This window comes from Zonotrichia leucophrys, chromosome 15, assembly GCF_028769735.1.
Source record: "Zonotrichia leucophrys gambelii isolate GWCS_2022_RI chromosome 15, RI_Zleu_2.0, whole genome shotgun sequence".
Lineage (NCBI taxonomy): Eukaryota > Metazoa > Chordata > Aves > Passeriformes > Passerellidae > Zonotrichia > Zonotrichia leucophrys.
In genome coordinates this window covers 2,906,762-2,918,773 of record NC_088185.1, presented here as the reverse complement: position 1 = coordinate 2,918,773, position 12,012 = coordinate 2,906,762, and the positions used below count along the sequence as shown (strand labels likewise).

The 12,012-nt window shown below is 47.7% G+C and overlaps 1 protein-coding gene across 1 annotated transcript in view; it reads right to left on the bottom strand.

Annotated features, from left to right (window-relative positions):
- SETD1B (SET domain containing 1B, histone lysine methyltransferase) overlaps nucleotides 1–12,012 on the bottom strand; it is a 47,308-nt gene that overhangs the window by 30,185 nt on the left and 5,111 nt on the right. The window contains exons 5-6 of the mRNA XM_064726689.1: nucleotides 11,868–11,980; nucleotides 8,103–9,281 (exon numbers count right to left, since the gene is read on the bottom strand). Coding sequence (XP_064582759.1) covers nucleotides 8,103–9,281; nucleotides 11,868–11,980 — 1,292 coding nt within the window. The remainder of the gene's footprint in view (nucleotides 1–8,102; nucleotides 9,282–11,867; nucleotides 11,981–12,012) is intronic.

Genomic DNA, 12,012 nt, shown 5'->3' with positions numbered 1-12,012 from the left:
AGAGCCACGTGCCAACATCACACCAGCTCCTGCTTCCACCAAACAACACTGCTACCACCTCAAATAAGTGTATTTTGTTCTGCCTGGGATACACAAGGCACCAGAAATAACAAGCTCCTCTGGGAAAAGGGAAATCTGGAAAAAAGCTGCCTGCTTCAGCAATCCCTCCCCAGGCTCCACAGGGAATGTCTCCCTGGTGTGTGCAACACATGTTGATCCTGCACCACAGGGGGAGGACAGGCTGCCTGGACATAACATTAAAACTATGTCTGCTCACTGCCAAGCACAGTTCTTGTGGAAAAAATCTGGATGTCAGAGAGTAACTCCCACCCCACATCACCCACAAAAGCAGCAGACATCAGAATCCTTGATCAGGACAGCAAAAAGAGCCAGGAAAAACAAAACCTCATCCATCCTTGATGTCACCCACCCTGCACCATGCTCAGCCCTCTTCTTCCTCAGGCTCTGTGCCATTGCACTCAGTGGCACAGGGAATCTGGGCAGCAGTGAGCCTGAGGACATCCCACCTTGAATGCTTGAAGGTGCAGGCAAGGGGGTGAGACAGGGAGGACTTGACCTTGGCAAGACCATCTTTGTTTCTCCTCCTCCCCTCCATTTCTCAGAGCCTTTTTCCTAACTATGTCCCTGACACTGACAGAGATGGGGCAAAATGCAGGCGAGCTGGTCAAAGGTGTGTGGTAATTGCACTTAGCACGCTGTTATCAACTCCACAGAAACACACAGTCCAAACACAGCCCTTTGGAGCAGCCAGCAACTCCAAACCCACCAAGAAGAGCTGAAATTGAGGGAAAGCTGCAAGGTGGGCTCCAGGTGTCCCCTCTGCAGGCTCGGTGCCAAGCAGAGCCCGGGCGGTTTCGGTTCCGGCGCTGCCTCCGTGCTCAGCCACCGCCAGAGCCCAAGCCACCAACAACTTCCTCTACTCCAACTGCTCCTGGAGAAACACCCCTGCAGCAGCCAGAGCAGCAAACCTCTTCCACCTCTTCCAGCCCAGAGAGAAATGAGAAACCTCAATCTGCTGCCTTGCTATTTCCACTCCATGAGGCCTGTCTGCACTGTTGGAAATGTGTGAAAGCAGATGCTGACCTTATTTTAGCACTGTGCAAATAAAAAAACATTTTTAACTTTTTTTTTTCCCCTTACCATTTTCTTTCTTCTTTGTTTTTTTAAATATTTTGTTTTTAGGAGCATAAAATGTGAGCAGTCTTTTTGTCATGATGAATGGGCATTTCCAAAAGCAAGCACTGCACTTTCATAATAAATCCTGAGACAGCAATAACACGTCTGGGTCAAAGGAGCCCTCGTGGGCAGGTATGTGATGCACAGAGTTAACGATCTCACAAGTTTCATTTTGAGTTCTGCCCCGTCTTCACTAGGTACAAACAAGTACCCCAAACTGAAAATTAAAATTAACAGAAGGGGGGGTGGCAAAGTCATGGGCCTCAAAATTGATGCAGTATGGAAAAAACATTCTACTGATGAACTGTATCTATTTAGAGGACTCCAGGAAAGGCACCAGCCAGCAGAAATTTGAATAAGAGCTCAGTGTCTGCTCAGTGCTCTGTGTCAGACACAGACACATATAGAACACAGCGGCTGCTCCGGCATCTTCACAACCAGACCCAGAAATTAGTGCTGTTCTGGCGGCTGCCAGCACAATATGTTAACAGCAATTATTTTCTCAATATTTCTACTGATTACCTAACACACTGGCACGTTTTCTCAGTGTCACTGCATGTTGCAACACACGCCGCCATCCAGTAACTTGTCTGCATTCCCTTGGTCACTTTTCACAGGCATCAGATGCGAAACGCAACTGGAATGATAATGGGTTGGAGAAACTGTGAGGAAAATGTGTCACTTCAGTGTGAGGCTTCACAGCCTGCATTTATGACATCTGAACATTCAATATCGTCACTGCTAAATCCTGAGTGCTGTAAAGAATAGGGAGAGCTCTGCAAGCAGCAAAAGGAAGATGGTCAGCAGCTCTCTAGCTGTGGATGGTCTGCAGAGCCCAGATTTGAAGATGTTATTCCACCCTAAGTTGTGTGCTATGGTTAAACACTAATTTGGAGCTAACTTTGCAGTGCAGAGGCATCTACAGATTACACAAACACAAAATAAGCAATGCTCTACCTATTTACAAGCAGATCAAGTATACATAGCCAGTCTGCCAGGAACTGAAAATTTACAGAAAGTCACTGGTGGAGAAACAGAACAAACTGAGCTAGTGATGAGAGTATTGTCAGCAACAGTGATTTATAAAAAGGAATGGCAATGTCAATTCTATCAGGTATGCAAAATGAAAAAGCCTCAAAGCCTTGGCCCGGTGTGAGAGCAAAAGAACCACTCAGCCTCCCAACCACAGCCTGCTTTCTATTTTTCAGTTACACTCCACAGCATTTCACCATTTCCAGCTCTGTTATCAACCAGAGACACGTTCTCTCACTCTACTGGAGCTGTTTGGTATCCAAATAAACCAAACCACAAACAGTCAAATATTTTTCCATTCAGGTTTCCTTCCCCCCACAAGCATACATGCATGAGGGGTGTATCATCAGGAATGCCAGGTGGATCCTCTGCAACACTGCTCTGAAAAAGTGATGGTAAAAACTGACACTGGGCTTATCTCTTGCTTCTTCCTCTATTGAACATTTGTCTGGTCAAGCTCTCTGCTCTGCTAACCACTCTGCAAGCACTCCAAGAATCACATCAGAGCCAAATACAAAAAGTCAAAAGTGAAATACAACTTAGCAAAAATGAACAGACTCCTCTGCTTCATATAAATTTTTGCAGGAGCAGCAGGTTGTCATGTGGTAAATGAATCAGGGTACAAGAAAGCAATTCCTGCCTGTGGTCTTCCAGCATCAATTCTGAAAAAGAGGTAAAATAACAACCTGCACTTCCACTGCTGGACATCCTTGCCTTGGTCAGGTTATTTAGGAGCTGGCCCTCAGCATCTCCAGGAGGATGCAGAGCTGCAGTCCTGCCCCAGCCTGCTCCCTCCTCAGGACTCAGTGGCTGAACAGATCACTGAGCTCCCAAAGGGGTCAGTGGGCCACTGCAGTGTCACATTTAAATCACCTTTTGAGGGATTTGTGCGCTGCCTTTCTCTTCTGAACAAGCTCAGACTCCACAAGATCCCCTGAAGTCTCTGTGGCTTCTCGCTGCTGCTGTGTGTGGGTCAGGGAGGGCAGAACTGAACCCACAGCTTAAGCACTTCACTCTCATTTTAATTTCACAGGTTTAGCATGGCTGGTGTAATTCACATGTAAAACCACAGCAGTCATCCAAATCTCTGCTGCCTGGGCATTGGCTGGCTGCACTTCTGGAAATTCATGGTCATAACATGATACCTATTTTTTGAGTTTCCATTAGGAACCGGTTCTGTCAGGCATGATCGCATTTGCAAGAGCTCAGGAGGCAGGAAAATTTGAAAAAGTGTTTATGAGACTGGGTATAAATCACAGCTCTCAGGTTTTTCTCCCTTCTTCAATTAAAAGGCTACATTCAGAGCAACCATTTCCCCCATCCACTCTCCCCATCTCCCTCCAGAAATGATAAATCCCACTCCAGCTGTAAACTGGATCCCAGGTGTACCCATATATATTATATATACTAACAGCCACCAATGGGCACAAGGGCTCTTGCACAGTTACTGTGGAAACGAAGGTATCAAATTTCCTGGCTCTTAAGGATCTACCTTCTCAACCTTAATGTGCATTTACCTTGAATAAATCACTTCTGAGCTCTTCAGCCCAGAAGCATCCCTCAGCAGAGCGAGATTGGGTTCACCTTTAGGAGGCTCCATGTAATTCATCCCAGGGGCTGCCTCCAGCCCTCACAATCCATGGGTGGGAGCAGGGGACAGGAAAGAACATCCTCCTGCAGGCACAGATGGACTTGCTCCTGCCCAGCTCAGCTCCAAGGGGCATCAGCTGCCCCTGGGGCAACCAGTGCAGGTGCTGCTAGCACCAAAACCCTCAGCAGCTCCTCTCCCTGCCTGGCCAACACCTGGGCTCTGCTTTGTCTCACCACAGTGTGAACAACTGAAGGCTGAATTTGGCTCTGCAGGAATGGGCAATCATTTAGCAGCACTGAAACAATGCCCAGTGTGGATGGGGATGCAGCAGCATGGAGCCACACAAGACACGAGGCAGTGTCTTCAGGGGAATGTCATCACATCCTGCAAAGGCTCCACAGGGACAATATGACACTTCAACAAAAATTTCTTCCAGTTCTGGCTGTGACCACACAAGAACCCAAAGATGCTTCAATACAAAGGACAAATTCAGCCCAGATGTAACCTCAGGGACTTCAGCAGAGCCTCTTGTAGGGCTGAGCCTGACCCACCTTGTCTGTGTGTGAGCACAGCTGGGAAATCCTCCCTGGGCAGCTGTGAGAGCACCCACTGCATGCACACAGCTTGTCCCAGGGATGCTGCTGCTGTCCTGCAAGAGGAACATCCAGCACAGCACTCAAAGCACTCCCAACAGCTGCTGACAGCAGTGGCTTTCAGGGTCTCTAGGGCTGTTGAGCACTGTGTAACTTCCAGTCCACACCTCAACTCATTTGCTAAAATTCCCAGCAAACAGCAGGAGAACTGCGCTCACCTCATTCACGCTTCAGGATCTTTATTTTTATGATGATCTTTGGCATTTTTAAGGCGTCCCTCCCACCTCAGTAACTCAGTGCTTAGCCAAACTACAAGGAGGACAGGATTCTGCTGATCCCTCAATTAAAAAGTGCTTTTGTACTTATAAATCTGGAAAAATACCTATTACACACTGGCTATACACACAAACTGATACATTCATAAGCTGAAACATGAAAGGCATCATCAATACACAACAAAGTGACTGGCTGCAATCCTGTCACCCTCCCCAGCACAAAGGCAGGGCCTCTTCCTGCCACAAGCCAAGCCAAAACAAGACCTGGCTCAGATGGGATGTCAAAACGTCAAACTGTACGTACTTAACCTTTGCACTTCCGAAACAGCAAAAACCCTGTGAAAAGAAATTATTACAATTCTTTCCTTTTTATCTTCTCAAGCACATAGGAAGGAAAGTTTGTACATTGCTCCTTCAAAAATTTCCCTCATATAACAATGCAGCTCAGCTTTTTTTTCTTTGCCATCTTCTAGTTTTCTGAAAAAGCCCACTCTGCCCTGCCTTCTTGCCTGGCAGGTTGTTCTTTTTGGAAAGGATCCTTCTCCTTCCCTTACCTCATACTGCCCAAATCCCACTGTTCCACCTCTCAGCCTGGCCCCTTGGCTAAGCTTAGCTGGACTTTCTCTGCAGACTTTAATCACTGCTCTGAGATTAGCTGGGTTAGGTGTTGCAGACAGATGCAGAGCCCTTCCTCTCCCACACCCAAAATCCCTGCCAAACTCTGGCTTAGGAGTATCACACCGGATCTTGAAATCAAACTCCAGGGTCTTGCATGATAAATCAGAGCATTTGCTGGCCTTGGCTGTACCTCCTTTACTTATGGTGAGTCTGGGGGGGCTGATCTGCCTGATGATTTGACAGCACTTCACCTACAGAGCAGATGTTACTGTATCAGCAATCATTGACAAAAATCGTGCTTGTTTTGATGGGAAACAGGAGGAGGTCCTTCAAAAGCACTGATCACCTCAGCAAAAACTTCCTTGTGACTTTGCTGGCATCCTCATGAATCCTGTGATTCTCCCAACCAGAGCACCCACCCAAAGAGAACTGGCCTGGGGCTGCTCTGACCCTTGAAGGGGCAAATATTAAGTAAATAAGTTCAAACTCTCTGCCTTTTATTGCTTCCTTATGACAGTTAATGAGCCTTCCCTGCATCAAGATATCACGCCTGCTCTGCTCCCCAAGCCACACAGCCACAAGAAATATTTGTGTCTGCCTTTCCTCTGTTTCACTGGAGGACTCTGTGAAGGACTGGGGTAGAACAGTGGTATCACAATAGGCTGAAGCTGGAGGTTCAGCTTTCCAGCCCTTACACAGACTCAATGCCCCTCTCTAACTCAGTTGGAAAGCTGCAGCTCAAATTTCAGCCTATGTTAAGTCACTGTTCAGCTCTGCTCCTTCAGCAAAAGAGAGCGAAGCCAGAAGAGCCTTTTTCTAAAGCAAAAAACTGTGTGGGGAGAAGGGTGGGGAAAGGAAGCAAAAACACATGGAGATCGTTTTTTCTGCATCACAAGGAGCAATGAAAGGCTCAGGCAACTTTTCAAACATGTCATAATAGCTCAGTGTGATTTGTAACCAAGAGGAAGTCTGAATAAACAGCTCCAACAACAAACATCAACTTTTTTGGGGGAAGGAGACAAATAAAGCAGCAATGACCTGCATGGAGACCCTGCTACCACCCTTCTGACTTCTGCAGAGGATTGAGGCACTTACATAATTTTGTATCACAGACCCATCAACGTGAACTTCTGACACCAGCATCTCACTAAGGGGAAACAAAGATTTAACCAGGGCTTCAACATCAGCACGCTGCTGCCCCATATCACAACCTACAATATCCCATCCCAGCCAGTCCCCCAAACCCAGGGTCAGCTACAGAAGTGCCTGACCCCACACACCATGCTGGCCCCTACCCATCTTCCTAAACACACTCAGAATTGGCTGCAACCCCCTGGCACGAGTGCAGGGACAGCAGATACAAACCCAGAAAGGCAAGGAGATGAGGGATGTCTTCCTCACTGGTTTGCAGTCAAACTAACAGTGGCCCCTCTTAGGCCTGCCAGACCGGAGCTTAAGGAATCAAAACTCCATTCCTAATTAACACATCATCAGCCCCACCAGCCAGGGACTCGCCTCCCAGGAGGGGAGCCTGGGCCAGCCTGGATGATGAATGAGAGCTCAAGCAGCTGAACTGTTTCAAAGGCTAAACTGGCAACTGCAAGGACAAGCAGGTTTGGAAAGGCATGCAGCAAAAACAAAATATCCAGCGCACAGTCACACTGTTTTCAGTATTTAGCACCCAGACCGACACTGTGTTGCTGCTGCAGAGCTTTCCCTCCAGGGAAGCATCCTGCAAAGCCCACGGCTGCGGGAGCAGCTCCTCCTCTCCCGAATGCAGCCGCTTCTCTGGTGAAAACCTCACAACTGCAATCCACTGGAGGGAAACCCATTCTGCCAGCTTAACCCCAATAAACTTTCATGGGTAAATTAAATTTATCTACCGTACTCGGGACATTTACACAAGACCAGCCCTCTTGACCGCAGCATTCTTGCACACCAGGGACAGCACTTTCATCTGCCTGCATGACCATTATAAACATTGAGGAGAAAGGTCTGGCATTTGCAAAGATCTGTATTTTGACTGTTCCTTGACACAGCACAATAGGACCAACACATCCACTGCAGTGATACTCACATTTGTTGCAACAGACCTCCCAAACAGACACACCATGCAACATAATTCCTGTCTGCTGGCACCAGTTCAGCTCTGTCTCCCCCTTCTGCCACAAATGCCCCAGCAGAGGCAACAAGCTCCGTTCTATTATTGGAAAACTCAGTGGAGCACATCCCCCACAAGTCAACTGCCTCCCCCTTTCATATACTCCCTCTCTCCTGAGCAAAGTGAGTATTAAAACCCAGCAACTGTCTCCCGTTGGAAGCAGATGGCAGGAATAGCTGGAGAGCTTTCAAACACCCTATACACTCAATACTTCAGTGCAACATGAAAGCCCTGCTAAGCAAGTGTGTGCCTGCATACACACCCCTGCTCAGGGACCACAGCAATGGCAGAAAGTGCTCCATTAACTCCTCTAGTGGCTTAAAGTGTCTGTCAACACTCAGGATGTTCACACAGCCTGAGCACTGGCCAAACTTTGGTGGCTTGTGCAGTCCTTGAGCTCTCCTGAAGCTATAAATTGCAGCAGGCTGCTATTATAAATAAGGAAAGCTGGAGACTGCAAATTGATTAAGACCATTACTTTGTGTCACATCTAACTCATTTCCAGCTGGCTCGAGTAAAAGGAAAAGCCACCAGAAACCCCACGCTCTGACGACACAAAGACAAGTGCAATTCCCCACCCTGTCCAGCTCTGGGGACACATGCAAAGCCTCACAACTCAGTTCCAGCTCACTTACCTCATCCATTTTTTCTGACGTTGGAGTCTGGTCACCAGGCACCATTTCTTTAGCCTCCAAGGTCTCGGTTTTGGAGGTCCTGCTCAGCTGATCAATGGGAGTCATGCTGGCCTCCGATGTCCCCCGGGAATTCTGACTCAGAGACGCTGTCCCAGGGATGGGCTCATCATCATCAGAGTCAGGTAAGGGTGTGGGGCTGATGTCCTCCAGGCCTGTGCTGGACGGGCGCGAGGAAGGCGTCTGACCCCTGAAACCGGGCTGAGAGTTCGAACCGTACGTTGGGATGGGGGAGAGCTGGGAAGAAGAGGAGGAAATAGGGCTACCTTCCATTCTGATCTCATTATCTGAGTCATGCTCGTTAAGAAAGGGTAATTTTGTTCTCTGCTCTTTTAAGAGCATCTCAATCCTTGAGTCTAAACTGTTATGCTGCATCTCAGTCTCCATGGTGGGGGTGCCAGGAGTCTCACTCCTCTCTGGAGTCTGAGAGAAGGACGCTGTGCTTGGTTCAGGAACAGAGTTCGAGTCGGGCAAGGGCGGAGGCTCCTCCGGTTTCTCCTTCACTGGGACAAAATCGATGCTGGGGGCAGCGCTGCTTTCCACCACCATCTCTGTGGGAGGCGGTGCAGGTCTCCTGTACTCTGTCTCCCTGGAAGTCTGGGGAAACGGCTGCTGCTCCTCGGACTGGGGAAAAACAGCTGGTGCTTGATACGGGGAGAAGGCAGATTTATAGCTCGAAGAACTAGAGTGGCTCAGGGGAGGAGTGTGAGAGAACTGAACAGGCTCCTGCTGATGGGATTTGAAGGTACTGAACTGATGCTCCGTGCCTCGGAACACCCCTGCCGAGTTGTGCATGTAGTGGTGCCCGGGGCGCCGGTTGTACGCGTCCGTGAACTTGGTCTCGTGCCTCCGGGGTTTGTAGGCACTGTCCTGCCCAAAGTGGTACACAGGGGTGGTCTGTCGGCTGGAGTAGGTGGAGTCCTGGGAGAAGGGCGTCCCCAGGCGCGGGGTGTGGGGCGTTCCTTGGGACTGGGGGGTGAATTGGCTGTAGGAGTTTGGGGTGTCCTGCCGGCAGCTGGAATAGGCGGTGTCATGGGAAAAGGGCGTGCTGCTGTTGGGGGTGACGGAGGATCCCGCGGAGGAGAGGGAGCTGTCCTTCAGGCGCTTCAGGGAGTCCGTCAGCTGCAACAACACCACAGAAAAGCACCTCAACACACACTTCTATAACCATATCTGTCCAATCTGTTTGCTTTTCAGAGGAGTTGAGCACCCAAGAGTTCATGCTGACTTCCAGGGCAAGAAAATAAATAGGTTACAGCATCCCTGAAAACACAAACCATTATGCATTGCTAACAGTCCTCTTTGATTTAAAAGAAAAAGTCAGGAAAGAGTAACTTGTCGGCAAGGGGAGGAAGAAGAAAGCAGATACAAGTTTTCCTTGTAAGCTATCCCCAAGAGCATCAGGTGAACAGGAGACTTCCACACCACTTTCAGCTGGAAGAGTTCCAGCTTCTAGCAACTATGTAATGCTTGTGTAAGCCGCAAACAGGGATGAAAATAAGGAAAGTCTGAGACGTGAAATTGTCAATTTTTGGGTTTTTTGGTGAACAAATCAAAACATACAAATGAGTGAACTGCCAGCCTGCAGCCAAAGCTGTGCAGCAGAGCTGGCCCACCATCCTCCCTACCACTCATCTGTAACATACAAAAAGTTCTCAACTGCCAGAACAACACCATTTTAAAGCTTCTCACAAAGTCAAATGCTCAGAGTGCTACTGATTATGGTGTTTGAAACTGAAACCCTACAAACCTACAGAGCAGCCAAGTCCTTGCTCTGTAACTCACTTCACAGGCACGTTCAGGGGGTTTCTAGGAGCAGCCCTGCTCCAGCTCAGACTCTGCTGAGTCATAACAGTGCCACACTTATCTTCAGCTCCAGAATCAATTTTCCATAATGCAAAGCAGGAGCTCAGTAAGAATCTTCCTGGTAGCAAGAGAGGATGGACTGAGCTCCAGCTGCCTAAAAGTACACCAGGACAGTCAACTGGTGAGACCTCTGAAGCACAGGAAGGCAGAGATGTGTAAATTGACCTGCTTGGAAGATGCCAGCACCATCAAACTCGAGCTGAACTCTCACCTGCCTGCTGTGTTCACACATCTCACCCACTCAGCAGTGTGGACTTGCTCTCAGTTTGACCCCCTGGACACCATGACCAGAGAGACATCAAGAAAAAGTTTCTTCCTCAACTGTCCTAAAAGCCACAGAAAGGAGCAGGAAGCACGTGGCTGGTTCTTAACAACATCCACACTGCTGCACCTTTAGTGTAGATGGGCTGTGGAGTGTTTTTCAGTGGGGTTTGTGTATGGCCTGGAGGCAGGGACTGCAGAACTGTCAGATCTTTGCTGCTCTGCATGAGAGGAGGAGCAAATGTCAGGAGTAATTTACTGAACTACAACAGCAAACAAGTTTGTTGGCACATCCTAGTGTCAAAACCATGATGCAAACAGTTAAAAGTTATTCACAAAGCAATAATTCTGGTGGTAATTGGGAAAAAAATCAATTCAGGACAATAATATAACACATGAACACAATATCTAGGGAAAGAATCTTAAGGATAATTACAGCAGGGACTGCTTTGGGTGATACCATCAATTAAGTGTTTTGCTGTTAACTCTAAAAAAAGGAGTAAGAACAAATCTGCCAATTTTTATTTGAGATGTGGAAGTAGCAGAAATGAGCAGTCAGGGTCTACTCATAGCAGGGCTCCCAGCAAAATCATTACCTGTCTCCCTCCTGCCTTTAAAAGCACCTTGCTGGGAGGCAAGGAAGAACCAACCTCTTTCATGATTTTGTTAAAAGAACACCGGGGTTTTGCCTTGCTGCTGTTGGGGTGCTTTGGTGGGAGGAGACTTTTTTTTTTCAGATCAATGGGATTTCATGTTCAATGTACAGCTGTTACCTGTCCTGAGAACACTTAATCACACAATTAATGAAATCATGGCATTTTAAGAAGTTGTATGAGTAGAGAGAAAGAAAAAAAAAATCTTTTCCTAATCTCTTTCAAATTTGATGTCTTAAAATCAGTTCCCAAGTCACAATGAGGAGCCAAAGTACATTCAGACAAGCCAAAGAGGCTGGTAACTTCACACAACCAGGCTTCCCTTCCCCCTGGCCCTCTCATCCCAGTGTGGTTACAGGGAAGCAGGTAATCATGCAAAGCCACAGAGAATTGTGCCCTAAATATCAAGGGACCCCTGGAAGCCCGCAGGAATTCTGTCCACTGCTTTTATTAAAAGCTGATTCCAGCAACTAATTAAGATTCTGGAAAAGTGATGCCACTGTTGAAGCTCAGCCACCTTGCAGCCCTCAGCCTTTAAGCAAGGCTGAAGCCCGTGCGTGCTGAGGATTGCACGCCGCAGACGCCAGGCCAAATGTACCACTGTAAATCATTCCCCTGACTTCAAGGGAAAAGCTCATCTCAGGGACAGATCTGATCCAGTCCTAACTGCAGGAATTTCTCATGTTAATAGGGCACGAAGACAAAAAGCATTTTCTGTGCAAAGCAGGCACACACCAGCCACGTGCTCCACATCCAGAGGTACATTTGCTATGGCAATTATGAGCAAGTTCTATTTAAATGAGAATTAGTAACATCCATTGGAACTACAGCAAGACAAATACAGATAAATTAAACATGTTAAAATGCTAATGTTAATGTTTGAGATTTTCTAGGAAGTTTTTCTTTAAGAAAAGCCAAGCACACCTACCTGGAGAGCTTCGTTCCCAGTTGGGGACACGTCCTGTTCAGTGCCTACAGGGAGGGTCTGAGGAGTGTAAAGACCATTAACCAGCAGTTCATAGAACCTCATGCGGGTTTCACCTGCACAGAGCACAATGCAAGAGTTGATTAAA